Source organism: Jaculus jaculus, chromosome 5 (genome assembly GCF_020740685.1).
Source record: "Jaculus jaculus isolate mJacJac1 chromosome 5, mJacJac1.mat.Y.cur, whole genome shotgun sequence".
NCBI classification, from domain to species: Eukaryota; Metazoa; Chordata; class Mammalia; order Rodentia; family Dipodidae; genus Jaculus; species Jaculus jaculus.
Window position 1 is genome coordinate 64,240,425 of NC_059106.1, and position 27,762 is coordinate 64,268,186.

Genomic DNA, 27,762 nt, shown 5'->3' on the forward strand with positions numbered 1-27,762 from the left:
CTACAGGCTCATGTGCCACCTTGTGCATCTGGCTTTATGTGGGTACTGGGGAGTTGAACGTAGGTCATTTGGCTTTGCAGACAAGTGTCTTAATGGCTAAGCCATCTCTCCAGCCCTTATTTTCATTTTTCAAGGCAGGGTCTTGCTCTAGCTCAGGCTCATTTGGAATTCACTACATAGTCTCAGACTGGCCTCAAACTCATGGTGATCCTTCTACCTCTGCCTCCTGAGTGCTGGGATTAAAGGTGTGTGCCACCATGCCCAACTTAAAACTCATTTCTGCCTTGGGAGCCTTGCAGAACTATGAGATAGTCATTCAAACTCAAGCTATCTGCTACCTTCCACTATTATTCCAATCACTCCTCTGTGTTCTGTCAAAGTCCTTATTGCTATCTGCAATCACTGCCCTCATGTAATTGCTCACATATTGGTCTTTCTCCCAAAGAAACGAAACTTGGGAGTGCAGGAACTTTGCCTGTGTTAGCCCCTATTTTTTCCAGCCCTTAACTGAACCTCCCAACAGCCCTGCATGCTAAAGCTTCTTAGGCAAAATTATGGAGTTATTTTTAGGTGTGAGTGAGCAGGGTCTTTGAAAAAAAAAAATAAATATAAAATAATGTATATGATCTCCATCCCAAGCAGGCATAAACTCTCTACCCTGTCTCAATCTTGAGTTGTCAGCATTAGAGGTGTACACTATTCTACCTAGCTTTTAAACCTTTAAAAATATTTTATTTTTAATTTATTTGAGAGGCAGAAAGAGGGAGAGGGAGAGAGAGAGAGAATGGGCACACCAGGGCCTCCAGCTTCTGTAAACAAACTCAAGATGCATGTGCCACCTTGTGTGTCTGGCTTACATGGGTCCTGGGGAATCAAGTGTGGGTCCTTTGGCTTTGCAGTCAAGTGTCTTAACCACTAAGCTATCTCTCCAGCCCTATTAAAAAAAAAAAAAAAGACGTTTATAGGTTATATTGTTTTATAGATAGAACTTAAGAGAAGGGGGCTGGAGAGATGGCTTAGCGGTTAAGTGCTTGCCTGTGAAGCCTGAGGACCTCGGTTCAAGGCTCGATTCCCCAGAACCCAAGTTAGCCAGATGCACAAGGGGGTGCATGCGTCTGGAGTTTGTTTGCAGTGGCTGGAGACCCTGGTGTGCCTTTTCTCTCCCACTCCCTCTTTCCCTGTCTATCACTTTCAAATAAATAAATAAACATAAAAATTTTTGAAAAAAAAAAAGATGGAACTTAAGAGAAGGAAGACAGAGCTCAAGTCCAAGAAGGAGCAAGAGCTAGGTTCCCAGAAATGAAGAACTGTAAAACTTGGCTCTTGCCCAAGGAGGCAGAAGCCCACCTGGAGTGAAGGAAGGAAGAGAGAGTAGAGAGAGCTAATGGGGGTTAAGCCCTGCAAAGTAGTTTGATTATGGTCCAGAACACTAAACCTTGGCTTGGCAACTCACTTGATCCTGGGCTGATATTCTTAGTTACCAAATAAGAACAAGTATACTACTTATGATCCCAAAATCTCTTTAGTAATTTCTGGTACATTTACTTATTTTTATTCATATGTATTACTTGTAATAAGTAATGGGTTTCACCATGACATTTTAATATATTTATGTAATATACTTCAATCATATTCATTCAGTATATTTATTCAAAAAATATGACATGCCAGGCACTAGTCTAGGGACTGAGAAAACAGCAGTACAAAAACAAACAATACATCTTGCATTCTCAAAGAAAGCAAGTGGTATCTGAAAAGCTGGAGGAGAGCATTGGGTAAACATGGGGACACTTGGAAGAGCACTTCAGCAAAGGTGACCAATGTGTCCAGGTCTCAGACAGGAACTTTTCTAGGACAATGCAACTTGAGCAAAGTGAACAGTAGAAAATTGGAGGAGAGGTAAAGAGAGGAGCTGATTATAAGGAATTTGGTTTTTCTCGAAATGAAATGGGAAGCCAGTGCAAACTTTTCAGCAGATTTAATGATTGGAAGGATTTTCTTGGTTCTATGTTGAGAATAGACACCTGATTCAAAGACAAAAGCAGAATACAAGTTAGGTATTAGGTCCCTCCTGCAATAACGTCAGATGAGATAAATATGAGTTAGAGCAGAAAATAGGAATGGAGGTGATATAAGCAGGTAGTAATTCTGGTTACTATTAGGATTAAAAAATTTTTTATTGCCAGGCATGGTAGTGCACACCTTTAATCCAAGGATTTATTACTGTGAGTTCAAGGCCAGCCTGAGACTACATAGTGAATTCCAGGTCAGCCTGGGCTAGAGTGAGACCCTACCTTGAAAAACCAAAACCAAAAAAAAAAAAAAAAAAATTATTTACACATGTGTACATATGTGAGTGTATGTATCTATGTATGGTTGCACCAAGGTCTCTTACCACTACCTGCAAATGAACACCAGGCACTTGCACCTCCTTTTCTATTTGTCTTTACATGGGTATTGAGGACTCCATCCCAGGCCACAGGCTTTGCAATAGCACCTATAACCATTTTGCCCTCTTCCTCTCTGCTCTTTTTTTTTTTTTTTTTGTTATGTAGCTCAGGCTGCCTTGGATTCTGCCCCCCCCCCCCCAAGATAGGGTCTCACTCTAGCCCAGGTTGTCCTGGAATGGAACTCACTTTGTAGTCCCAGGTGGCATTAAACTCACAGCAATCCTACCATTGCCTCCCAAATGCTTAGATTAAAGGTGAGAGCTGGCTGGATTTTTTTTTTTTCCAATTTGTTTATCTGCATGTGTGTGTGCATGCACGTGCCAGGGTACCTTTGCCATAGCAAACCAATACCAGACATGTGCATTACTTTTTGCATGCAGCTTACATGGGTGGCTTGGGTATTGAACCTGAGTCAGGAGACTTTGCAAAAAAGGGTATTTTACTGCTGAGCCAGCCACCTCCCCAGGCCCTGGCTTCTAACTCTTGATCTTCCTGCCTCAGCTGCTTCAGTGCTGGGATTATAAATGTGTGCCACCACATACATCTTTGTTTGTTTAAAGACAGGATCTTGCTATGTTGCATAGGCTGGCCTCTCCCAACTCTTTGGCTCAAGCAATCCTGTCATCTCAGCCATTGAAAAAGCCGGAACTATATCCTCACATCACTTATGTACCGTATCTATTTTGAGGGTGATGCCAGCAGCATTTGCTGACAAGACAGGATGGCGCAGGAGTTAAAAGAGCACATATATTTCCTCACTTGAGCCTAATATCATAGTCAGAAGGGTGTAATCAGTCCCTTTTATCACATGGATTCTGATTTTTAAAAATCACCTATTAAATAAGAGTTTGCTTTTCCATCTGCAAAATGGAAAAAAAGTAACAGTTCCTAATTCTTGGGCTGTTATCAAGATTAACAGAGATCTCATATGCAAAACACCTACTACATGAATGACTTGACATGAACATATGAATGACACAAACACCTAATACAATGAATGCTAAGTTACTGTTAACAATATTAGTGAGGAGGCACAGAAAAGCAATTTGCTCAAGTTAGCAAAGCGGGCGTTTCTTGCATCATTCATGACCACTCGACAGACTTTTCTGAATGGTGATTTTATGCTGGATCCCTAGAAGATTTAAGATGCTCAGGTCCGGATCCTGAATTTGAGCTCAAGATTTTAACTAATCCTAATGCCACCTCGCAGGGTGATCGGAAGGCTGAAAATGGGCATCAAGCAGGGAGACGTATCTGGAAAAGACGCGGGCTACTGGACGCTCCTACAGTCGGCTGTAAACTTCAGGACCCTTCCCGTCGCGTCCCCACAGTGCTGGACCGTCCAGTACCGAGGTACACGAGCCGAGGGTCGAGCGCCGTCTGCCGTCTCCACTTACCGCTTGCAGCAAAGCCCCCGGCGACGCCTGCTGCTGGCCGGCTCCGGGGCCTGACCCCGCCGCTCCCAAGAGCAACTCATGCCGCTGCCGCTTGACAGGAACCAGCGGCAACTCAGGGCCTTTGCGCTTCTGCTGTTCTATCATGGCGGCAGCCGCTCTCCTCAGCGCCGCTACAGACCGCGCCGGTAGGCCCAGACGCCGCGCGATTGGCTCCGACTTAGCTCTTCCTCCAGAACTTCCGCTGCAGAGCGACCAATCGGCTTTCAATGTGTCCCCGTCTGCAACGCCCTCTGGAAACGCTCTTGCTATTGGTTATATCGCTATGACGTCAAGAGAACGCGCTTCCAGGATTGGTGGACGGAGCTGGCGTCCCTTCTCGGCGCGCTGTGTCTTGTGGGTGGAGACGGAGGGAACGGGTTTGGCGTCTCTGGCCGCGCTGCTGATCGGGTGCTAGGATCAGATGCTGGGTAAGTGAGATGCTGGGTAAGTGAGAAGAACGAGAGTGCGTGTCTGCTCGAATGCGAAGGGTACGCGACGTTTGTGCGGTCTGGGCCTGCCATTTTCAGCTGACGGCCCTGATAGCAAGAGGCTGGGTTCTCAACTCTGGAAATTAGTCCCTTTGCCCGCAGCAGCAACAGAGCTTTGGGGGTCTCGGGCGGAAGGACTTAGGCCCGGAGGCGGCCAGCCCTTGACAGCTGCTGTCTGCAGCTCTTTGCTGTGGGCAGCACCGTGGCTCCCAGGAAGAAAGGCCTGTCTTCTGACCCTCAGTGCCCTGCTTGGCCGACCTTTTTCCGCCTCAGGGCCTGACCTGTGGTGCCCAGAGACACAGTGATGGAGGAAATACCCGACCACTCCTCCAGAGCGTAGTATGAGAGATTTAAGATTCATACCTGCGTTTCGGGCCTTCTCAAGGTGATGCTTCATTGTGAACAGCTTTGGGGGACACACTCACCAAACATGGTTGGGCCCTCATCTCAGCGTTGCAGGGGGAAAACAAGTGTTAAGCAGTAACCTCAGTGTGAGTTAGAACGCTATTTAAGAGACATATAAACCCCATTGCTGTAAGCACCTGAAATATGTAGGAGGAAGAAGATTCCCGAGTGGCTAGGAGAATTCTAGTGAGGTGAAGAGGGAGGCCAGGTATTCTCCATAGGACAGTATGTGCAGAGGTTCCCTGTTCGTTCGGAGGGAGTGTGATGGAGGGAGCCCTGTGGATGGCAAATAGACTACTTAGGAGGGATGCACAGTGATCTTGGTCGGAGGTGGCAGTGGGGACTGAGGTGATGGTGAAACTGTAAAGAATGGGCCCAGTTCTAGGGTTATCTAGGGTAGGATTTGGCGATGAATGCAGAACAGGGATCAAGCTGGCCATGTTGGCACATGCTTATAATCCCAATACTTGGGCAGAGGCAGGAGGATTGCCATGAGTTCCTTGTCAGCCCCGGGGGGGGGTGGATAATGAGTGAATATGAATTAGAATCAAACTTCACTTTTTGTAGGGGGTTGTTTAGGTTTTTGAGACAGGATCACTTATTTATTTATTAGAGAAAGAGACAGGGAGGGAGAATGGGTGCACCAGGGCCTCTAGCCACTGCAACAGAACTCCAGATGCATATGCATCTGGCTTATGTGAGTACTGGGGCATTGGACCTGGGTTCTTAGGCTTCGCAGGCAAGCACCTTAACCACTAAGCCATATTTCCAGCCCCTGAGACAGGATCTCTTGTAACCCAGATTCTCTTTGAACTCCTGATTGCCCTGTCTCAGCTTCTTGCAATACAGGCATGTATCACTGTGCCTGGTCTTAAGTTTCTGTTTTGTGTCATTGAGTAGGTGGTGGTCTTATTCACTGAGATAGAGAACACTAGATGAATGGAATAATGTTTTCGTACATGTGTGTGCTCACGTTTATTTGACTCTTGACATTCAGGAGGTAATTTGAAAATACACTTTTTTTTTTCAAGGTAGGGTCATCTTGTGTGTATAGCCCAGGCTGTCCTGGAATTCACTTTCAGTCTCATGGTGGCCTCAAACTCATGGTGATATTTGAGAGCAACAGAGAGAGAGAGGGAAGGGGGAGGAGAAGGAGGGAGGGAGAGAGAGAGAGAATATGAGAATAGGCACACCAGGGCCTCCAGCCACTGCAAACAAACTCCAGACATGTGCACCCCCCTGTGTTAACGTGGGTCTTGGGGAATCCAGCCTCCAACTGGGGTACTTAGGGTTCACAGGCAAGCGCTTAACCACTAAGCCATCTCTCCAGCCCTGTTTCTGGTTTTACAAAGTAAGGTCTCCCTGTAGCTCAAGATGGCCTAGAATTCATTCTGGCCTCACACCAGTTCTCTTGCCTCTGCCTCCTGAGTGCTGGGATTAAAGGCATGCAACACCACACCTCTGGTTGAAAATATACCTTTAACACTCTTTGGCATATATGCGATAATTAAGCTATAGTTGTAAATGAGGTCAGCTAAGTTATGGCCTTAAGTTCCAGAATTTAATGAGGAAGAATAGAGGAGTGAATCTACAGGAGAAGCAGAAGAAATAGATAGGAAGACCCAAGAAATGTCTCAGAGAAGCAAAGAAATGGTTTGTTATAGAAACTCCTAGAATTTAAGTAACACAGTGATAAAAGGATTTATCATGGAGCTCCTAGTAACCTTAGCCAGAGTTGTTTTGTTGATATTCCAGATAGGGCAAGGATTCGGACAAGAGCATGGAAATAGGGAATTTTGGCAATGACTTCTTTTTTTTTTCTCAGTAGGATCTCTCACTTTGGCCCAGGCTGACCTGGATCTCACTAAGTATTCTCAGGATGGCCTTGAACTCACAGTGATCCTCCCACCTCTGCCTCCCAAGTGCTGGGACTGAACGCGTGTGCCACCATGCCTGGCTAGCAACAGCTATTTTTTAATTCTTTTTCTTTCTTGTCCTTTTTTTTTTTTTTTTTGAGGCAGGCTCCCACATAGCACAGATAGCCCTCAAACTCACCATGTAGCCAAAGCTAGCCTTGATTCCTGATTCTCCTGCTGCTTCTGAGTGCTGAAATTATAGGTGTGTTCCTCTGTGTCTAGTTTTAAAGAGTAGAGGACGTGCTAGCTGAAGGGCATGAAGGGTTAGCAAGGATCTAATTGAGAAAGCAGTTGAGAAGCCGAGTATACCAGAAAGAAATTGGGTCACCAATAGTGGAAGATTTCTAAAAATGTGGAATTGGATGAGATCCAAAGTGTGGGTGGATTAGCTTGAGGAAGATGTGTCTGTTAATAAAGAAGAAGGAAATGAAGGCTAGATATAGGCTGTTTGTATATTTGATATTGACAAATGAGTTTTTGCCTCATGGCTTTTGTTTTCTCTGAAAAGGAGAAAGTGTAATCATATGGTGGGGAAAGCTCAGAGATTTGTGAATATTGTAACTTTTTGTTTTTGTTTTTTTGAGGTAGGGACTTGCTGTAGCCCAGGCTGACCTGAAATTCACTATGTAATCTCAGGCGTCTTGAGTGCTGGGACTAAAGGCATGTGCCACCAAGCCCGACTGCAATTATTATTATTATTATCTCTGTTTTCGTTTTTCAAGGTAGGGTCTCATTCTATCTCAGGCTGACCTAAAATTCACTATGTAGTTAGTCTCGGGGTGGGTGACCTCAAACTCATTGTGATCCTTCTATTTCTGGTTCCTAAGTGCTGGAATTAAAGGTGTACACCACCATGCCTGGCTTCTTACTTTTTGATGTAGGGTCTCACTCTAGCCAAGGCTGAGTTGGAACTTACTTTTGTAGCCCAGGCTGACCTCAAACTCACGGTGTTCCTTTTATCTCAGCTTCCCAAGGGCTGAGATTACAGGCAGGAGTCACTATGCCTAACTCAGAGTATTTCATATTTGAAAGCCATTGTGAATGTGGACAGATGAGTTTGCTAAAGAAATAATAGGAAGGGCTGTAGAGCCCTTCAGTGGTTGAAGGTGCTTGTTTGCAAAGCCTGGTGTCCTGAGTTTGATTCACAAGTATCCACAAAAAGCCAGATACACAAAGTGGCACATGCATCTGGAGTTTGTAGTGGCAAGAGGCCCTATGTGCCCATTCTCTTTCTCTCTCTCCCTCCCTCCCTCTATCTGCTTGCAAATAAATAAATAAAAATATTTAAAAAATATAGTATTACCAGGCAAAGTTAAGGGTCATTTGCTGTTAGAGATCAGTTTTGTTTTTTGAGAGTTGTTTGAATTTATTGACAATTTTTATACATATATATTTTGATCACAATCACCTCTCATTACCTTCTCTTTTCTCTCTTTAAAAAAAAGTTTCACAGGGGGCTGGAGGGATGGCTTTGCCATCAAGGCATTTGCCTGCACCCAGATTCTATTCCTCAGGACCCACGTAAGCCAGATGCACAAGAGGGCACACACATCTGGAGTTCATTTTCAGTGGCTGGAGGTCCTGGCGCGCCCATTCTCATTCTCTCTCTCTCTCTCTCTCTCTCTCTCTCTCTCTTTTTCTCTGTCAAATAAATAAATATTTTTTTTCGTCAAATAAATAAATATTAAAAAAATAAGTTTCACGGGGTGTGGTGGTGCACGCCTTTAATCCCAGCACTAGAGGATGAGGTAGGAGTATCACCATGACCTTGAGGCCACCCTGAAGCCTACATAGTGGATTCCAGGTCAGCCTGGGCTAAAGTGAGACCCTACCTCAAAAAACAAACAAAAAAACAAAACAAAACAAAAATTTCAGAAGAGGGCTGGAAAGATGGTTTAGTGGTTAAGCCACTTGGCTGTGAAACCTAAAGACCCATGTTTGATCCCAAGTGCCCACGTAATCCAGATGCATTGCCTGGAGGTCTTGGTGCACTCATTCATTCTCTCTTTCATTAATAAATAAATAAAATATTTACCAAAAAAAAAAAAAAAAAACAGTTTCAAGGGGCTGGAGTGATGGCTTAGCAGTTCAGTGCTTGCCTGTGAAGCCAAAGGATGCCGGTTCTAGGCTCACTTCCCCAGTACCCACGTAAGCCATATGCACAGGTGGTGCATGCCTCTGGAGTTTGTTTGCAGTGGCTGTAGGCCCTGGTACGCTCATTCTGTCTGTATCTGCCTCTCTCTCTCTGTATATCTGTCTCTTAAATAAATAAATAAGTAAATAAATAAATAAAATATTTTTTTAAAAAGTTTCAAAAGAAAAAATCTGTTCTATTTTCGAAAGTGTGATATACTCCAGAAGTCACACTACTTTGGAACCATAGCAGGAGGATCACCTGGGTCCAGGAGTTCAGGGCTAGCTTATGCAACATAGTGACACTTATATCAATATTCTTTCTCCTGGGGCTGGAAAGATGGCTTAGCAGTTAAGGTATTTGCCTGCAAAGCCAAACGACCCAGGTTTGATTTCCCAGGACCCACATAAGCTGGATGCACAAGGTGGCACATGCATCTGGAGTTTGTTTGCAGTGGCTAGAGGCTCTAGCATGCCCATTCTCTCTCTCTCTCTCTCTCTCTTTCTCTGTGCCTATTTCTCAAATAAATAATTTTTTTAAAAAGCTATCTTAAAAAAATTCAGCACATGAGGCTAGCTATTATGTGAGTGGAGAAAAACTCTTAGCCACTGCAAATGAGCTCCAGACACATGTGCCACCTTGTGTATCTGGCTTCACATAAATATTAGGGAATCAAACCTGTGCCCTTTGGCTTTGCAAGCAAGTAACTCTCTCCAGCCTGGATTTTGTGACTTCTTGTAGTGACAGGTACAATTCTTTTCTCTTTTTTTCCTTTGCTTTCCTACTGTCTGAGTCCTCTCTAGCGCTAGGATTACAGATGCAGGCCACACTCAGCTTTTAGTTGTCACCAGTTAAACTTCCCTGCTTCCCCCATCTCGCTCTTGCACATGTTCTCTCTCTTTTCTACTTGAGTAATTAATTACACTGTATTATAATTAGTAACTATTATCTCTACCAATGGAGGAAGTCTTTGAGGATAGGGACTGTGTTTAGAAGGGTGATTTAAGGGTGGCCTTAGATTTGTCTCTAGCTATGTGGTTTAGACAAGTAACTTCATCCTGAAAAGTAGTTGTTTCAAAGGTGTAAGGTGGCTTTATAAAGTATTTAGCATAGGACCTTACCTGTAAGGATTAATATTGTGCTAAATTGATGAATTAACTACCAGTTAAATAGGGTGAATTTGGCTTCGGGAAATGGCTTCGTATTGAAGGCACCTGCTTTTCAAAGTCTGGGTTTAGTTCTCCAGCACTCATGTAAAGCCAGACACAAAGTTGCAGCAGCAAGTGACCCTATTGTTCCCACACACTTGTGTGCGCGTGTGTGAGTGTGTGTGCATACACACAATCAAATAATTAAAAAGCTAGAAGGCCCAAGATGCTGCCTCAGTAGTTAAAAGGTGCTGCTTGTAAAGCCTGGTACAAGTGTTGCAAACATCTGGTTTTGTTTGTAGTTGCAAGAGGCCCTGGTGCGCCCGCACACATGTATGTGTAAATAACTAAAAATGGAAAGAAAGGAGGTGATGGCTTGAGAGATGGCTCAGTAGTTAGAGGTGCTGGCTTGAACCTGGTGGCCTGGATTCAGTTTTCTAGTACTCATAAAATCCAATGCACAAAGTGGCACATGTGTCTGAAGTTCATTTGCAGTGGCAAGAGGCCCTGGCCCATTCACTCTCTCCCTCTCTAATTTCAAATAAATAAAAAATGTTAAAAAAATAGGGCTGAAGAGCTGGCTTATTGGTTAAGGTACTTGCCTGCAAAGCCAAAAGACCCAGGTTTGATTCCCCAGGACCCATGTAAGCCAGATGTACAAGGTGGCACATGCATCTGGAGTTTGTTTGCAGTAGTTAGCAGCTCTGGTGCACCCATTCTCTTCTCTCCTTCTGGAAGCCCTGGCGCGCCCATTCTCTCTCTCACCCTCTATCTGTCTTTCTTTCTGTGTCTGTCGCTCTCAAATAAATAAAATTAAAAAAAAAATGTGATTTTAAAATGTTAAAAAAATAAGGGGAAATTCAATCCTTTTGGTATTTTAGTAGATGGTTATGAATCTCTGTCATACTGTGATAGGCACTGGAGACATGATGAAGGATATGATGACAAGATAAATCTGCTTATAAAAATTTGACAGTTTAGAAAGGAAGTGAAAAATCTTCATAAATGTGATTTGACTCTTACCTTCATCATTCATCATTTTTAATCTTGAGTAAGTTACTCAGCTCTGTGTCTTCATGTTTAATATAGCAGTAATAATTACATATCTCCTGGGATAATCAAGAAGAGCATTAAGTTAATTAGGACAGAGAAGGAAGGCTCTTAGATTAGTGCATGCCAATATGAAGCACTCATTTATTAGCTATCACTATTAGAGGACTTTGAAAGGCTGTTCGAGACAGCTGATTCTGTATCGCAGTAGAATACTTAACTGGTTCTGGGGACCTAGTTCCTAGTATCAGTGTTGCTTAACTATGATTGGCTTTTGCCAAATAAGTTAGCCTTTCCTTGCCTGCCTGTTTCAGTTAAATGAGAGTCATAGTTTCATAATTCCATTCAGGTTTTTTGTTTTTTGGGGTTTTTTTTTTGGCTTTTTTGAGGTAGGGTCTTGCTCTAGTCCAGGCTGACCTGGAATTCACTATGTAGTCTCAGGGTGGCCTTGAACTCACAGCAGTCCTTCTACCTCTGACTCCCAAAGTGCTGGGATTAAAGGTGTATGCTACCACGCCTGCCATCATTCAGCTTTTATATTTTATTTCTGGCAGTGTTGGGGATAAAACCTAGGACTTAAAAATGCTCTGCCATTGTGCTTCATCCAGCCCTCCACTTGTGTTATGAACCTTCTTACTGTTCTTCCTGTTCATGTATCTGGCCATTTTCTGAACTGGTCTAGGGCTAGAGGTTGAAAATGAGGAAGCATGTCTTTCATGGTCACTCTAGAAACTTAGTAGGGTAGAGGAAAGTTGGGCCACCAGCTCAGAATTTGGAAGTCCCTATTTGCTTACATACCTAGTGTGGTAATTTCACTATCCCCCAGTAGACTCACGTATATATATTTTTAATTAAAACTTGTCTCCAGGGCTGGAGAGATGGCTTAGTGGTTAAGATGTTCGCCTGCAAAGCCAAAGGACCCTGGTTTGATTCCCCAGGACCCACGTAAGCCAGATGCACAAGGGGGCACATGCATCTGGAGTTCACTTGCAGTGACTGGAGACCCTGGCACGCCCATTCTCTCTCTCTCTCTCTCTCCCTTTCTCAAGTCAATAAATAAATAAAATGCATTTTAAAAGAAAGCTTGTCTCCATATGTCAGGCTGGAGGCGGTGTCACTGTGGACAAATCCTGGGATCCAGCCCTAAAGTGTTATTGGGGATGGATCTGGATTCCAGCCTAAGATATGCAGAGTGCTTGAGTTCTGCCTGGGTTCCCTGCTGTGTGGCTGTCAGCGTTGCTCTTGCTTGTGGTGCTGGTGTATGATTATGTCTCTGCTTGGATCTGTGAAAGGGGACTAGCTTCTGCCATCTATGTAACTTCTCTTGGATCTGTAAGCTTCACATAAATCCCTTCCTCCCATAAACTGTGTCTCGTTGGAGGTTTATCCCAGCAGCCTGGGCTGATTACAATACCTGGAATTGCATGGGAGTTAATTCCTTCTACATCCTTTAGATCAGAATGTATTTCCCCTTTCTCAACTTGTGTGGTCAGCCCACAGTAAAGCTTATTTCCCATATTTAGTATAACTTAGAGCACCTGTAGTATGCCAGGGATTGGGAACATAAATTGAAATAAGAAATAGGAGTCCTTGGTTTCATTATTGAATGAATGGATCCAGAGCTTGCTCTCCTAGCCTTCTTCATTAGTGATAGTGTCAGGAGCGTGTCAGAGTAGTCTAAGGCAGCAGACTCAAGTGAAGTCCTCTGATTATTCCTCACTAATTCCTCTCATCGCAAGACTTAGATAGCATCAGAACTATACTGTAGGGCTGGAGAGATGGCTTACCGGTTAAGTGCTTGCCTGTGAAGCCTAAGAACCTCGGTTCGAGGCTCTATTCTCCAGGACCCATGTTAGCCAGATGCACAAGGGGTTGCATGCATCTGGACTTCGTTTGCAGTGGCTGGAGGCCCCGGCACGCCCATTCTCTCTCTCTCTCTCTCTCTCTCTCTCTCTCTCTCTCCCCCCCCCTCCTTCCCTCCCTCCCTCCCTCCCTCCCTCCCTCTTTTGCTCTATTGCTCTCAAATAAAAATGAACATTAAACATTAAAAAAACTACAAAATTTTATGTTTGTGAACTGTGAATTTGTGTGTGCGTGAGAGAGAGAGAGAGAAGAAAGAGAAGAGGTCTCTCTATATTAATTAGTCTAGGTTTGAGCTTATAGGTTCAAGTGATCCTTCTACCTCAACCTCCTGAGTATCTAGGACTAAAGGCCTGTACTAATAGGCCAGTTTCTTGTGATTTTTGTTGTTGTTGTTTTGTTTTTGAGGTAGGGTCTCATTTTGTAGCAGGCTGGCCCAGAATTCACTATGTAGTAAGGCTGACTTTGAACTTGTAGCAGTCTTCTTGCCTCAGTCTCCAAGTGCTGGGATTACAGGAATGAGCCCAACCTTGGCTTCTTATGAATTGTTTTGGAAGCAATCTGTATAATGGTTCAGAATGCACAAAGCTCCGAGTTTGATCCCCAGCACCACCACAACTACCAAAAAAAAGAAAGAAAGAAAGAAAGAAAGAAAGAAAGAAAGAAAGAAAGAAAGAAAGAAAAGCTAATTTCTATAGAGTCATTATTCTGGTGTGTTTTTTTGTTTGTTTGTTTTGTTTTTTGAGGTAAGAGTTTCACTGTAGCCCACGCTGACCTGGAATTCACTATGTAGTCTCAGGGTGGTGGCCTTGAACTCATAGCAATCCCCCTACTTCAGTCTCTAAAGTGCTAGGATTAAAGGCATAGCGAAACCACACCTGGCTCTGCTTTTTTTTTTTTTTTAAATATATATCATAGTATTTAGAATTAGCAAACTCTTCTCAGTTCTAATCGATTAAAGATAGTTTATTGAGCTTGCCTCAAAAGAAAAATTTCAAAACTCAAATTTAGTGCTGCAGAGTTGTTGTTTTTCTTTTTTTAAAAATAAATACTGGGGGCTGGAGAGATGGCTTAGCGGTTAAGCGCTTGCCCGTGAAGCCTAAGGACCCCGGTTCGAGGCTCGGTTCCCCAGGTCCCACGTTAGCCAGATGCACAAGGGGGCGCACGAGTCTGGAGTTCGTTTGCAGTGCTGGAGGCCCTGGCATGCCCATTCTCTCTCTCTCCCTCTATCTGTCTTTCTCTCTGTGTCTGTCGCTCTCAAATAAATAAATAAAAAATGAACAAAAAATATTAAAAAATAAATACTGGGCTGGAGAGATGGCTTAGCAGTTAAGCATTTGCCTGTGAAGCCTAAGGACCCTAGTTCAAGGCTCAATTCCCCAAGACCCACGTTAGCCCCAGATGCACAAGGGGGCACACGCATCTGGAGTTTGTTTGCAGTGGCTGGAAGCCCTGGCATGCCCATTCTCATTCTCTCTCTCTCTCTCTCGATTTGCCTCTTTCCCTCTATCTGTCACTCTCAAATAATAAAGAAAAGTAACAAAAAAATTTTTTTGAAAAAAAAATACTTATTTGAGTGTTGTTGTTTTTTTTCTTTTTAAAAAAAATCTATTTATTTGACAAAGAATGGTGGGGAGGAGAGAGGATATGGGCATTCCAGGGCATTTAGCCACTGCAAATGAACTCCAGATGCATACACTATCTTGTGCATCTGGCTTATATGTGTCCTGGAGAATTGAACCTGGTCCTTAGGCTTCTCAAGAAGACATGTTAACTGCTAAGCCATCTCTCCAGCTCTTTTGTTGTTGTTTTTCTAGGTAGGATCTTAACTGTGTGCCACCATACCCTGTAATTGTTTTTTTTTTTTAATTTGTTTTTAATCTTTTAATTTTTTAAAAATTATTTATTTATTTATTTATTTGAGAGCGACAGACACAGAGAGAAAGACAGATAGAGGGAAGACAGATAGAGGGAGAGAGAGAGAATGGGCGCGCCAGGGCTTCCAGCCTCTGCAAACGAACTCCAGACGCGTGCGCCCCCTTGTGCATCTGGCTAACGTGGGACCTGGGGAGCCGAGCCTCGAACCGGGGTCCTTAGGCTTCACAGGCAAGCGCTTAACCGCTAAGCCATCTCTCCAGCCCATAATTTTTTAATTTTTAATTTTTATTAGCATTTCCCATGATTATAAAAAAATCCCATGGTAATTCCCTCCATTGTTTTTAAATATTTTATTTATTTGAAGCTGGGCGTGGTGGCACATGCCTTTAACCCCAGCTCTCAGGAGGCAGAGGTCGGAAGATCACTGTGAGTTCAAGGCTACCCTGAGACTGCATAGTGAATTCCAGGTCAGCCTGGGCTAGAGCGAGACCCTATCTTGAAAAACAAAACCAACAACAATAGAATTTTAAAGCAGAGGGAGAGAATGAGAGAGAGAGATTGGGCATGTCAGGGTCTCTTGCTATGGCAAATACCAGAGACATGCAAATACCAGACACATGTACCTGGGTCCTTAGGCTTTACAGGCAAGTGCCTTTAACTGTTGAGCCATCTCTCCAGCCCCTTGGCTAGTTTGTGTGTGTGTGTGTTTATTTATTTGAGAGAGAGAGAGAGAGAGAGAGAGAGAGAGAGAGAATGAGTGTACTAGGGACTCTAGCCACTGCAGACAAACTCCAGATGCATGTGCCACTTTGTGCAGCTGGCTTATGTGGGCACTGGGGAATTGAACCTGAGTCCTTAGGCTTTACACGCAAGTGCCTTTAACTGTTAAGCCATCGCTCTAGCCCAGGTTGACTTGGAATTCACTCTGTAACCTCATGGGATTAAAGGCCTGTGACACCCTGCCTGGCTATTTACAAAGCTTAGCAGTATATTTTTTTATATGGAATGCTTCATGAATTTGTGTGTCATCCTTGAGCAGGGGCCATGCTAATCTTCTCTGTATCGTTCCAATTTTAGTATATATGCTGCTGAAGCAAGCACTCTTAGCAATATTTTTGTGGAAAGTACCTGTGGATTGTCTGCACAGTCATTTTTTTTCTTCTCTGTAGTTCTGGGGATAAACCTAGGGTTTCATGTTGTTTGCATGGCTGGCAAAGCTTCCCATTACTAACCTACTCCAGCTCCATTAATTTCTTTAATGCAGATGTCTAATTTTTGTTTATTTCTTTGTGACAGGACCTTTCAATTAGCTTTAGCAGAAGAGAAATGGAGGAGCCATAGAATGATAAGAATGAATTCAGGAAGACCTGAGACCATGGAAAACTTGCCTGCACTCTACAGTATTTTTCAAGGAGAGGTATATTTTTCACTTTGAAAAACTCCCACTTAGAGTTTATTAAGACTAGATCAAGGATAAACAGCCTCTGGGTATGATTTCCCCTGTCCAACTTGAATATGAAGGCACTGGAACTTGGGTCTCTTTATGTACCTCCTCTAAGCTACAGACATCTAACTCTATACTTGACACCTTTGTTTTGATGTCTTGCAGTTTCTTTTTGGTTTTTTGAGGTGGGGTTTCACTTTAGCTTAGGCTGACCTGGAATTCACTATATAGTCCCAGGGTGGCCTTGAACTCATAGCAGTCCTCCTACTTATGCTTTCCTAGTGCTGGGATTAAAGGCATGTGCCAACATGCCTGGCCCTTACAGCATCTTTAACTTAAGTTAGGTTTAAATTTTTTTTTCACCAAATGTATTTATCTTCTCATCTTTACATTTCAACACATGGAGCTACTATCCTTAGGTGCCCAAGCTAGAAATCTGGGCATTGTCCTTGATTTCACCTTTTTTTTTTGGGTAGGGTCTCACTTTAACCCAGGCTGACCTGGAATTCACCATGTAGTCTCAGGGTGGCCTCGAACTCACGGAGATCCACCTAGCTCTGCCTCCCGAGTGCTGGGATTAAAAGTGTGCACCCCCATGCCTGGTTTGATTTCACTTTTTGATTTGATCTTGACTTTTCCTCTCTCACCAGTCTTTCCATAGTCCTAATTATATCTCCAGTCTATACACTTGTTGATGCCTTTGACACCCCATTAGTTTAAGCTCTTTATCTCTTCCTTGGCTCTTGGAAAATCCCTACTTCTACTGTAGCCCCTCTCTAACCTGTTCTTCACATTACAGCTCGTATAACATTCTAAAAACGGATTGTGAAGAGGGATTGTAGCTCAGTGGTGGAGTGCTTGCCAAGCCTGTATGGGGACCCAAGATGAATTCCCAGCACCACAATAAGTACATACATAGTATTTATCTACATATGCAAGCAAGCTTACACCACAATTATCTCTGCTTCTGCTATTTTTAATTTATTCATTTATTTGTAGGGAGAGAGAGAGAATGGGCACGGCAGGGCCTTTTGCCCACAAATAAACTTCAGACACACATGTCACTTTGTGCATCTGGCTTTATGTGGGTACCAGGTAACTGAAACCCGGGCTGGCAGCCTTTGCAAGCAAGCATCTTTAACCACTGAGTCATCTCCCCAGCCTTCTCTTCCCTCTTCCTTTACTTCCCTTCTTTTTCTCTCCCCTTCCCCACTTTCTTCCTTAGTTTATTGGTAGGGTCTTAGCTCAGACTGCCCTGGAACTTACTCTGTAGCCTAGGCTGATCTTGAATTAATAATGATCATCCTGCCCCAATCTTCCAGAATGCTATAATTATAGTTGAGATTATAGTGAGATCCACACTGACTCAAACAAACTTGATTTCTTGGCCCTTCCATTACTTGGCCTCAGCCTGCTTGGGCAATGGTTGTGTTCTGCCCTGTTTGTATTTCAGCTGCCTTGGTTTCCTTACAGCTTTAAACACTCTACGCTTGTTTCTGGTTTTTTTGTTATTCCACCTATGCCACTATCACAAAATATCTGGGACTGTATTTGGTAAAGAACAAAATTGTACTTCTCACAGATCTGACAGCTGGGAAGTCCAGAATTAAGATGCCAGCAGATGTGGTGTGTGGCGAAGGCTTCTCTACTTCCTTCGCATTGTCTTGTTGCCTCATCCTCTAAAAAAGAAGAATGTTGTGTTCTCACATGGCAAAAAGAGGGACTTGGCTTCATGTCATAGTCAGTTTCACATTATTCAGATGAACTTCCAAACCAGACACAGTTTATGGGAGGGACTGGATTTACTGAAGCTTACAGATCCAAGGAAAATTCCATAAAGGGGAAGAAGCTGGGCCCCTTTCACAGGTCCACGCAGAGAGAAATACCACCACCAGTACCTCAGGCAAGCACACTCCAGGAACCCCATGCAGAGCTCAAGCACTCTGCATACCTTTAGGCTGGAATTCAGATCTGCTCCCAGTAACACCTTAGGGCTGTACTACAGGATCTGCCCACAATGACATCTCAAGCTTTTATTTCCTGAATCTACTGGGGGGACATCCATTTAAACTACCAAAGCCTCCTCAGGTCCTTTTATAATACACTGGTTCACTCAAGGACAAAACTGTCATGGACCATGTCACCTGATAAAATTTGGATCTGAAATGTCCTTAAACTTGGAGGCTTGATAATTTGGCAGTGTTCATAGATGGGGAGTTAGTGGATCATAAGAACTCTTAAGAAATAAGAATACACCCACACCTAGGCAGTGTGCATGCTTGAGCAAGATCTTATTGGGTGATATGGGCAGACTTTGAGTCCTGCACCTGAAGCAGGCGGGTTGAGATGGTAGGATTTGCAAAGGTTTGATGTTAAATCCGTCCAAGAACATGCCATTTCTATTTTCCATTTCCTTGTGTCTTCTGCAATTTCTGTCAAGAGTTTTAAAGTTATTATTGTAGAGACCCTTCACTTCTTTGGTTAGGTTTATTTCAAGGTACTTTATTTATTTATTTGAGACAGTTGTGAACAGGAGCGATTTCCCTGATTTCATCCTCAGCACATTTGTTGTTGATGTATAGGAAGCTACTGATTTCTGTGTATTTGTTTTATATCCTGCTATGTTGCTAAAAGTGTTTATCAGCTTCTTTAGGGTCCTTTAGGTATGAATCATATCTGCAAATAATGATAACTTGATCTCTTCCTTTCCAATTTGTATCCCTTTAATGGGTGTCTCTCGCACCACCTTGTGCATCTGGCTTTGCATGTATCTGGAGTTCATTTGCAGTGGCTAGAGGCCCTGGTGCACCCATTCGCTGTCTGTCTGTCTGTCTGTCTGTCTGTCTCTCTGTCTCTCTCTCTCTCTCTCTCTCTCTCTCTGATTGCAAATAAAAAAAAAAAATTTAAACCGGGCGTGGGAATTGAACTAGGACTATTAGGTTTTATAGGCAAGTGCCTTAACTGCTGAGCCATCTCTCCAGCCCTCTCTTAAATTTTAACTTTTTAAATTTTTTTTAAGAGAGAGAGAGAGAATTGGCATGCCAGGGCCTCAGCCACTGAAATCAAACTCCATATGTTTGTGCCACCTAGTGTGCATGTGTGAATTTTCACTTGCCTCATCTTTGTGCATCTGGCTTATGTGGGATCTGGAGAGAGGAACATGGGTCCTTAGGCTTCACAGGCAAGTGCCTTAACTGTTCAGCCATCTCTCCAGCCCTAATTTTCTTTTTTCTTTCTTTTTTGTTCTGTCTTTGTCTGGTTTTAGTATCAGGGTGATGCTGGCTTCATTGAAGGAGTTTGGTAGAATTCCTTCCTTTCTATTATATGGACAACTTTGAGAAGCATTGTTGTTAGTTCTTCCATGAAGGTCTGGTGAAATTCACCAGTGAATTCATCTGGGCCTGGACTTTTTTTAGTTGGGAGATTTTTTGTTGTTGTTTTTTGAGGTAGGGTCTCACTTTAGCCCAGGCTGACCTGGGATTCACTGTGTAGTCTTAAGGTCAAACTCAAACTCAAACTCATGGCAGTCCTCCTAATCTTCCTCCTGAGTGCTGGGACTAAAGGCATGCATCACCACACCTGGCTTGGAGATTTTTTAATAACTGCTCGTATCTCTGTAATTGTTGTGAGTCTATTTAAGTGGTTCATCTCATCTTGATTTAATTTTGGTAGGTCATATAATTTAAGGTAATCATCCAATTCTTCCAGATTATCAGTATATGTTCTTATAGTATGTTCTTATGATTTTCTGAATTTCTTTGGTATCTGCTATAATGGTGCCTTTTTCATCTCTAATTTTATTAATTTCTGTCTCTTCTGCCTTTCTTCTGTTCAGATTTGCAAAGGGTTTATCAATCTTGTTTATTTTTTCAAAGAACCAGCTCTTTGTTTTATTGATTCTTTGGATTTTTTTTTTTTTTTTTTTTTTTTTTTTTGAGGTAAGGTTTCACACTAGCCCAGGCTGACCTGGAATTCACTCTGTATTCTCAGGGTGGCCTTAAATTCATGGCGATCCTCCTACCTCTGCCTGATCCTCCTACCTCTGCCTGATCCTCCTACCTCTGCCTCCCGAGTGCTGGAATTTAAGGCATGAGCCACCACGCCCAGCCATCTATTGATTTTTGGTTTGCCTTGTTCTTCTTTTTCCAAGGCCTTAGGGTGGATCATTAAGTTATTTATTTGCAACCTTTCTAATTTCTTTTATTTAAAAAAATTTTTATTTTATTTATTTGAGAGAGAGAAAGAAGCAGATAGAAAGAGAATGAGCACACCATAGCATTCAACTGCTGCAAACAAACTCCAGAAGCATGAGCCACCTTGTGCATCTGGCTTATGTGGGTCCTAGGGACTCGAACCTGGGTCCTTTGGCTTTTTAGGCGAGTGCCTTATCTGCTAAGCCATCCCTCCAGCCCTTCTAATTTTTTAATGTAGGCACTTAAAGCTATAAATTTCCCTCTTAGGACTGCTTTCATTGTGTCCCAAAGTTTTTGGTGTGTTGTGTTCCTCATTATCATTTGGCTCTATGAATTGTTTGATTTTCTTCTTGATTTCATTTACCCATGTATTATTTAGTTCCATGATTTTATGTATGCTCGGCAGCTTTTTTTTTTTGCTACTAATTTGTATGTTTATCTCAGTGTGATCAGATAGAATGCAAGGATTTCCATTTGCCTGTATTTGTTAAGATTTGCTTTGTGTCCTAATATATGGTCTGTTTTAGAGAATGTTCCATGTGCTGCTGAAAAGGATGTGTATTCTGTAGCATTTGGATGGAATGTTCTTTAGATACCTGTTAGGTTCTATGACCTCATTTAATCCAGATGCTTCTCCATTTATTTTTTGCCAAGATGACCTGTCAATTGATGAGAGTGGGGTTTTTTTTTTTTTTTTGGTTTTTCGAGGTAGGGTCTCACTCTGGCTCAGGCTGACCTGGAATTCACTATGTAGTCTTAGGGTGGCCTTGAACTCACAGCGATCCTCCTACCTCTACCTCCCTAGTGCTGGGATTAAAGGCGTGCGCCACCACGCCCGGCTTGAGAGTGGGGTTTTGAAGTCACCCACTACAATTGTGTTCTGTGTTTTCTGTGACCTTAAGTTTAATACTGGTGGGGTTTTGAAGTCACCCACTACAATTGTGTTCGGTGCTTTCTGTGACCTTAAGTTTAATACTGTTTGATGCAATCTGGAGCCCCCATGTTAGGTGCATATATGTTTGGAATTATAATGCCCTCCTGTTTGAGGGTTCCTGTAATCAATATAAAGTGACTTTCTTTATCTTTCCTAACTAATGTTAGTTTGAAGTCTCCCTGTCAGATATTAGGATAGGAACACCTGCTTGTTTTCTAGGCCCATTTGCTTAACATACTGTTTTCCATCCTTTCACCCTAAGATTTTGTCCATCTTTTATGGAAAGGCGAGTTTCTTGGAGGCAATAAATAGATGGATCCTGCTTTTTAACCTAATCTGCAAACCTGTATCTTTTGGTTGGGGCATTAAGGCCATTGATATTAAGAGTTATTTTCAGCCAGGCATGGTGGCATATGCCTTTAATCCCAGCATTTGGGAGGCAGAGATAGGAGGATTGCCGCAAGTTCAAGGCCTCCCTGAGATACAAAGTGAATTCCAGGTCAGCCTGGGCTAGAGCAAAACCCTACCTCAAAAAAAAAAAAAAAAAAAAGTCATTAAAGATGTGCATTTATTCTTGCCATTCATCTTGTTTTACTCCTGTTTTTCCTTTATCTTCTTGTATTAACTATTATTTGAATATGGTTTATTTTTTCCTGTTTCCTTATGTGCACACTTTTCTTTCTCTTCAGCAGGAAGGATCTTTTCAAATATCTTCTGTAGAGCTGGTTTAGTGGTTATATTCTTTTTTTTTCTTTTTCTTTTTTTTTTTTTTGGTTTTTCGAGGTAGGGTTTCACTCTAGTCCAGGCTGACCTGGAGTTCACCATGTAATCTCAGGGTGGCCTTGAACTCACGGTGATCCTCCTACCTTTGCCTACCAAGTGCTGGGATTAGAGGTGTGCACCACCATGCCAGGCCCATATATTCTTTTAGCCTGTTTTTGCTGTAGAGTGTCCTTATTTCTCTGTCAATTTGCAAGGATAGCTTTGCAGGATAAAGTAATCTTGGTTGACAGCTGTTATCTTTCAGAACCTGGAATACATCATTCCAAGCCCTTCTGGCTTTTAAAATTTGTGTTGAGCAATCTGATGGGCTCACCTTTATATGTGACTTGATTTTTCTAACTCCTTTCAGTATATATTCATTGGTTTGTGTGTCTTATGGTTTGATTATAGTATGATGATGAGAGGTTCTTTACTGATTTGTCTGTTTGGATTCTAAAGGCTTCCTTTATTTGTATTGGCTGTACTTTCTCTATATGGGGGAAATTTTCTTCTGTGATTTTGTTGAAAATACCTATTTACTATGCCTTTGGTGTGAAATTGTTTTCCTTCTACTATGCCCTAAATTTCTGTGTTTGATCTCTCTATAGTGTCCCAAATGTCTTGAAACTCCCATTCATGCCTTCCTATTAGTTTGTCTTTCCCTTTGTTGGACTGTTCTAAATCTGCCACCATGTCTTCTAGTTTAGATGTTCTGTCCTGTCCTTGATCCATTCTACTGGTGAGATTTTCTACAGGGTTTTCTATTTGACTTACTCTGTTTTGCGTTTTTAGTATTTCTGATAGGTAATTTTTCACTACTTATATTTCCTTACTCATGTCTTATATTGACCTCCTTATTTTATTAAGTTGGTTTCCTGTGTTTTCTTGGGATTCCTTCAGGGGTTTATTTTCTTTGATTCCTTTTATTTCTTTGAGTGTAGATATAACAGTTTATTTTGAAGTCTTTGTCATGCAAGCATTTCATCTAAATCAGTCTCACTGGAGGTCATTTCTGATGGATTTAATTTTTGGTTGAATTGTATTATCTTGATTTTCTGTGTTTCTTATATTATAATATAGAGACTTTGCATCTTGAGTTAATCTGATGCTTGGGTTTTCTAATTATCTGCTATATTCTTAGATGTGTACATCCAACTTTATGTATCTTTAGGGTAGGAGTTTAAGGTGACAGGTGTGGCTGTTATATGACTCCCAGAGTAACAGCAGACATGACCCTACATGTTGAGTTTGCCTGCTATGCAAGTATTCTAGTAGGTCCGATAGAGCAAATTACTGGAAAATTCTAAAATTCAACTGAGCAGTCAATATACACATTCAATCAAAACCAGAACATAGTATTTATGCAAGAGTGGGCATTAAAATAAACAAGTAGTTTAATAAAGCCACAGGCCCTAAGGACATGTGTTGCCTGACACCATTAATTCTGTCAGCTGGGAGGCTGAGATTTCTGGTCTGAAATGGGTTCTAGGTCAGCCTGGGGCCAAGTGAGACCCTGCCCCCAAGAATGGCAGAAATAATAGGCTCTGTAAATCAGGAAGCATCAAAAGGAACAATAGTCAACACCAAAATACTGCTTATTTGAGAATGGTAAAGCTGATTAAAAATACATCAATCAAATCTTAACACATAACCTGCGCTGCACATGCATCTGGAGTTTGTTTGCAATGACTGGAGGCCCTGGCACTCCCATTCTCTTATCTATCTGCCTCTTTCTTTCTCTGTTGCTTTCAAATAAATAAATAAAAATAAACAAGCAAACAAACAAACAAAAAAAATCCAGTCTTTCTGTCCCAGCCTCCCATGACCTAGGATTAAATGCAGTAGCTACTATGCCTGGCTAGGAGGTCTTTTCTCAATGGCCTTAGCAGGAATGGGTGGAGGAGCCTAGTGACTGGAATACATGAGAAGCCAGTGTTCGTTTTTCTCCCCCTGTTGGAGACAAATTGGTGTCAATCTCGTGAGCATGGCAGAGCACACAGCACAGTGGTGGTGGCTGGGGTTGGGCTCAGTACTGCCAGAGAAAAGAAATGCTGAGGAGAGATGAGTGTTGGGAAGGTAGAAATGTCATTAAACTAGAAGTTACAGAATTTCTGTTCTATATTTGGCTGTGCTACTTTCTAACTTTATGACTTTGGACGAGAAACTCTGGGCCTCAAATTCATCATTTCTGTTTTGGCAAGAACATGTCTCCAGGCCAGCACCAGCTCTAATCTGAAGATGTGAAATTAATTTTACCCACGGCCTGAATTCAGTTGAGATAATCACTGAATTTTTCCCCTGAGCCACTTGAGTAATTATTCTTGAGACACCAGGCAGACTGTATGCCCATCTATGGCAGGTACCATCCTGTTAATTTCAACTCTGAGTGCACCCAGGGAGACACAGTGATGGAAACAGCTGGTGCTGGAAGTGAGCAAGATTGTCTTTTCCTATCCATGCTGTTGAGGGCGTCTATTCTGGAGCACATTAATCTTTCCCTTTGGGAGGGCCCAAATTAAGGTCTGTTACTACACTAAAGACCATGGATAACACTGGATCTTCAGGATTGAAAAGTGAGATTGCCTTAATTTACAGCACCAAAGTGGTTTGGGCTCTAGCTTCCAAGTGCTTCTGTTTGGAGTTTTAGATAATTATGCTCCTCAGTGATAATTGTCATACAAAAGAAAACATCTCAATCCCTTTAAAAAATTTTCTTTATGCATGGGACCCTTTTCACACTGAACAAATTGCTTTGTGAACTTGAGTACCCTCTTTATTTCTCTGGTTTTCACTTTTCCTCATTTGAAAAATGATGGGATTAGCCCAGCTAATCCATCCTTTTTTTTTTAATTAAATTTTTTTTGTTTATTTTTATTTACTTGAGAGCGACAGAGAGAGAAAGAGGCAAATAGAGAATGGGTGTGCCGGGGCCTCCAGCTACTGCAGACGAACTCCAGATGCATGAGCCACCTTGTGCATCTGGTTTACATGGGTTCAGGGGAGTTGAACCTGGTTCCTTAGGCATTGCAGGCAAGTGTTTTAACCACTAAGCCATCTCTCCAGATTCTTCTTCCTCCCTCTCTCCCTCCCCCCCTTTTCTTTGTTTGTTTGTTTGTTTGTTTGTTTGTTTGTTTGTTTTTGAAGGTAGGGTCTCACTCTAGCTCAGGCTGACCTGGAACTCACTGTGTAGTGTCAGGGTGGCCTCAAACTCATGGCAGTCCTCCTACCTCTGCCTCCAGAATGCTGGGATTGAAAGTGTGTGCCACCACGCCCGGCTGTTTTCTAGACTATCCTGGAACTCAAGGTGTAACCTAGGCTTGCCTCAAACTCGTGGCATTCCTCCTGCTTTAGCCTCCCACCCATGCTAGGATGATAAGTGTACAGTACCATGCCCAGCTGAAGCAGCTAATCTGTAATATCTTTTTTAGTTCTTTTCAAAGTAGGGTCTTACTGTAGCCCAGGCTGACCTGGAACTCACTCGGTAGCCCCAGGCTGGCCACACATGTAGTCTCCCCCGTGCTGGGATTAAAGACATGCACTGCCACATCGGGCTTCATCTTCCCCTTGCCTTGAGTTTAGTTTAAGTCTCTGCAGTTGAGTGCTTCTCTGGGACTGTTTGATCTTTACTTCACTGTCACATGTTCATCGTGTACAACAGTTAAGAACTTGCAGCTTGTGAGGCTGGGCATGTATTCAGTTGGCAGTGCTTACCTGGCATGTCCAGAGCCATGTCCATCCCAGCACTTTGTAATTCCACAAGAGGATCAGAAGTTCAAGGTCATCCTTGGCTATATTGTGAGTTGATTTGAAGACTAACCTGGACTATGCACTTTTGGGTTTTTTTTTTTTGTCCGAAAAGAAAAGAAAAACTTTTTATTATTTGCATGTATGTATAAGCATTATGTGTGGTGTGGTGTATGTACTTGTGTGTACAGACTGGTGTGCCTGGACACCTGTGCAGAGGACAGAGGACAATGTAGGATGACTTTATTGCCCATCTGCATGTTTTCTTGGCATGGAGTCTCTTACTGCAAATGAACTCCAGATGCATGTGCCATTTGTGCATCTGGCTTTACGTGGATACTGGGGAACTGGACTCGTGTGGTTAACCTTTTCAGTCAAGCATCTTAACTGTTAAGCCATCCCTCTAGCACCCCCCCCCCACCTTTTAGCCATTTCTAATTTTTTTAATATATTTTTTAAATTTTTATTAACATTTTCCATGATTATAAAATATATCCCATGGTAATTCCCTCCCTCCCCACCCCCATACTTTCCCATTTGAAATTCCATTCTCTATCATATTACCTCCCCATTACAATCATTGTACTTACATATATACAATATCAACCTATTAAGTATCCTCCTCCCTTCCTTTCTCTACCCTTTATGTCTCCTTTTTACCTTACTGGCCTCTGCTACTAAGTATTTTCCTTCTCACGCAGCCCAATCATCTGTAGCTAGGATCCACATATGAGGGAGAACATGTGGCGCTTGGCTTTCTGGGCCTGGGTTACCTCACTTAGTATAATACTTTCCAGGTCCATCCATTTTTCTGCAAATTTCATAACTTCATTTTTCTTTACCGCTGAGTAGAACTCCATTGTATAAATGTGCCTCATCTTCATTATCCACTCATCAGTTGAGGGACATGTAGGCTGGTTCCATTTCCCAGCTATTATAAATTGAGCAGCAATAAACATGGTTGAGCATGTACTTCTAAGGAAATGAGATGAGTCTTTTGGATATATGCCTAGGAGTGCTATAGCTGGGCATTCCTAATTTTTGTATTTCATTGTCTTGGACTGTAAATGTACCTCATGTGCTAGATACCAGACCCATCATGTGTTTCTTTTGTTATGTGGTAGCAAAATGAGAGTTAATGGAAACTTAGCTCTGAGAGACATGTTGGGTTCAATATATCACAGGCAAGAATGGCAGAACCACGTCTAGACTGTTCTCTCTCCTCTGAAACATAATGTCCTACTCCTTGGAATCTTTGTCAGGAGCAAATACATTGTCAGATGCCATGTTGCTGTTGGCCCTTTGAGTTTTTGTCACTAAAGGGAATCCGGGAATAACTCTAGCATAATCAGATTCTGGATTCAGAGTCCAGCCTTGCTGCTTGCTGGTTTGGATTGTGGGTAAATAATCTCTGTGTATCAACTTATCACCTGTCAGATGCAGATAACAGCATGGACTTCATGCAGTCATGAGGGTTTTGAGTGGGGCTCTGTATGTGGAGTATTCAGTAAGTGTCAGTGAAGAAGAGGGCAGCATGGTGGCTTAGTCAGTGCCCTTGTTTTAGTTATGATGAAGTTTATTTTATGGTTTTTAAAATATATTTTATTTATTTGGGAGGGGTGGGGCAGGCCAGGGCCCCCAGCCCCTGCAAACAAATTCTAGACGCGTGCACCTCCTTGTGCATCTGGCTTACCTGAGTACTTGGGGAATCAAACCTGGGTCCTTAGGCTTTGCAGGCAAGTACCTTAACTGTTAAACAATCTCTCTAGCCCCACAATGAAGTTTAAAACAGTGATAATTGAGATCAAGCAACTAAGTAAAGGCACTGAAAAGAAAGTTTAAGCTGGTTGTGTTAGTGCAAGCTGGTAGGAAATTACTGAAGAGGCAGAGGCAGGAGGATCAGGAGTTTGAGGCCACCTA

At 42.5% G+C, this 27,762-nt stretch overlaps 2 protein-coding genes and 1 non-coding gene across 3 annotated transcripts in view; 1 reads left to right on the top strand and 2 right to left on the bottom strand.

Annotated features, from left to right (window-relative positions):
- Nucleotides 1–4,020, bottom strand: part of Snrnp40 (small nuclear ribonucleoprotein U5 subunit 40) — a 44,259-nt gene extending 40,239 nt beyond the window's left edge. The window contains exon 1 of the mRNA XM_004665179.3: nt 3,848–4,020. Coding sequence (XP_004665236.1) covers nt 3,848–3,991 — 144 coding nt within the window. The 5' untranslated portion in view covers nt 3,992–4,020. The remainder of the gene's footprint in view (nt 1–3,847) is intronic.
- A 194-nt stretch (nt 4,021–4,214) lies between these two features.
- Zcchc17 (zinc finger CCHC-type containing 17) overlaps nt 4,215–27,762 on the top strand; it is a 69,738-nt gene continuing 46,190 nt past the window's right edge. Inside the window, exons 1-2 of the mRNA XM_045149514.1 lie at nt 4,215–4,314; nt 16,062–16,182. Of these exons, the coding sequence (XP_045005449.1) occupies nt 16,108–16,182 (75 nt within the window). The 5' untranslated portion in view covers nt 4,215–4,314; nt 16,062–16,107. The remainder of the gene's footprint in view (nt 4,315–16,061; nt 16,183–27,762) is intronic.
- On the bottom strand, nt 15,760–15,866 carry LOC123461105. Its single transcript, XR_006637423.1, has one exon. It is a non-coding gene; the product is annotated as a U6 spliceosomal RNA (small nuclear RNA).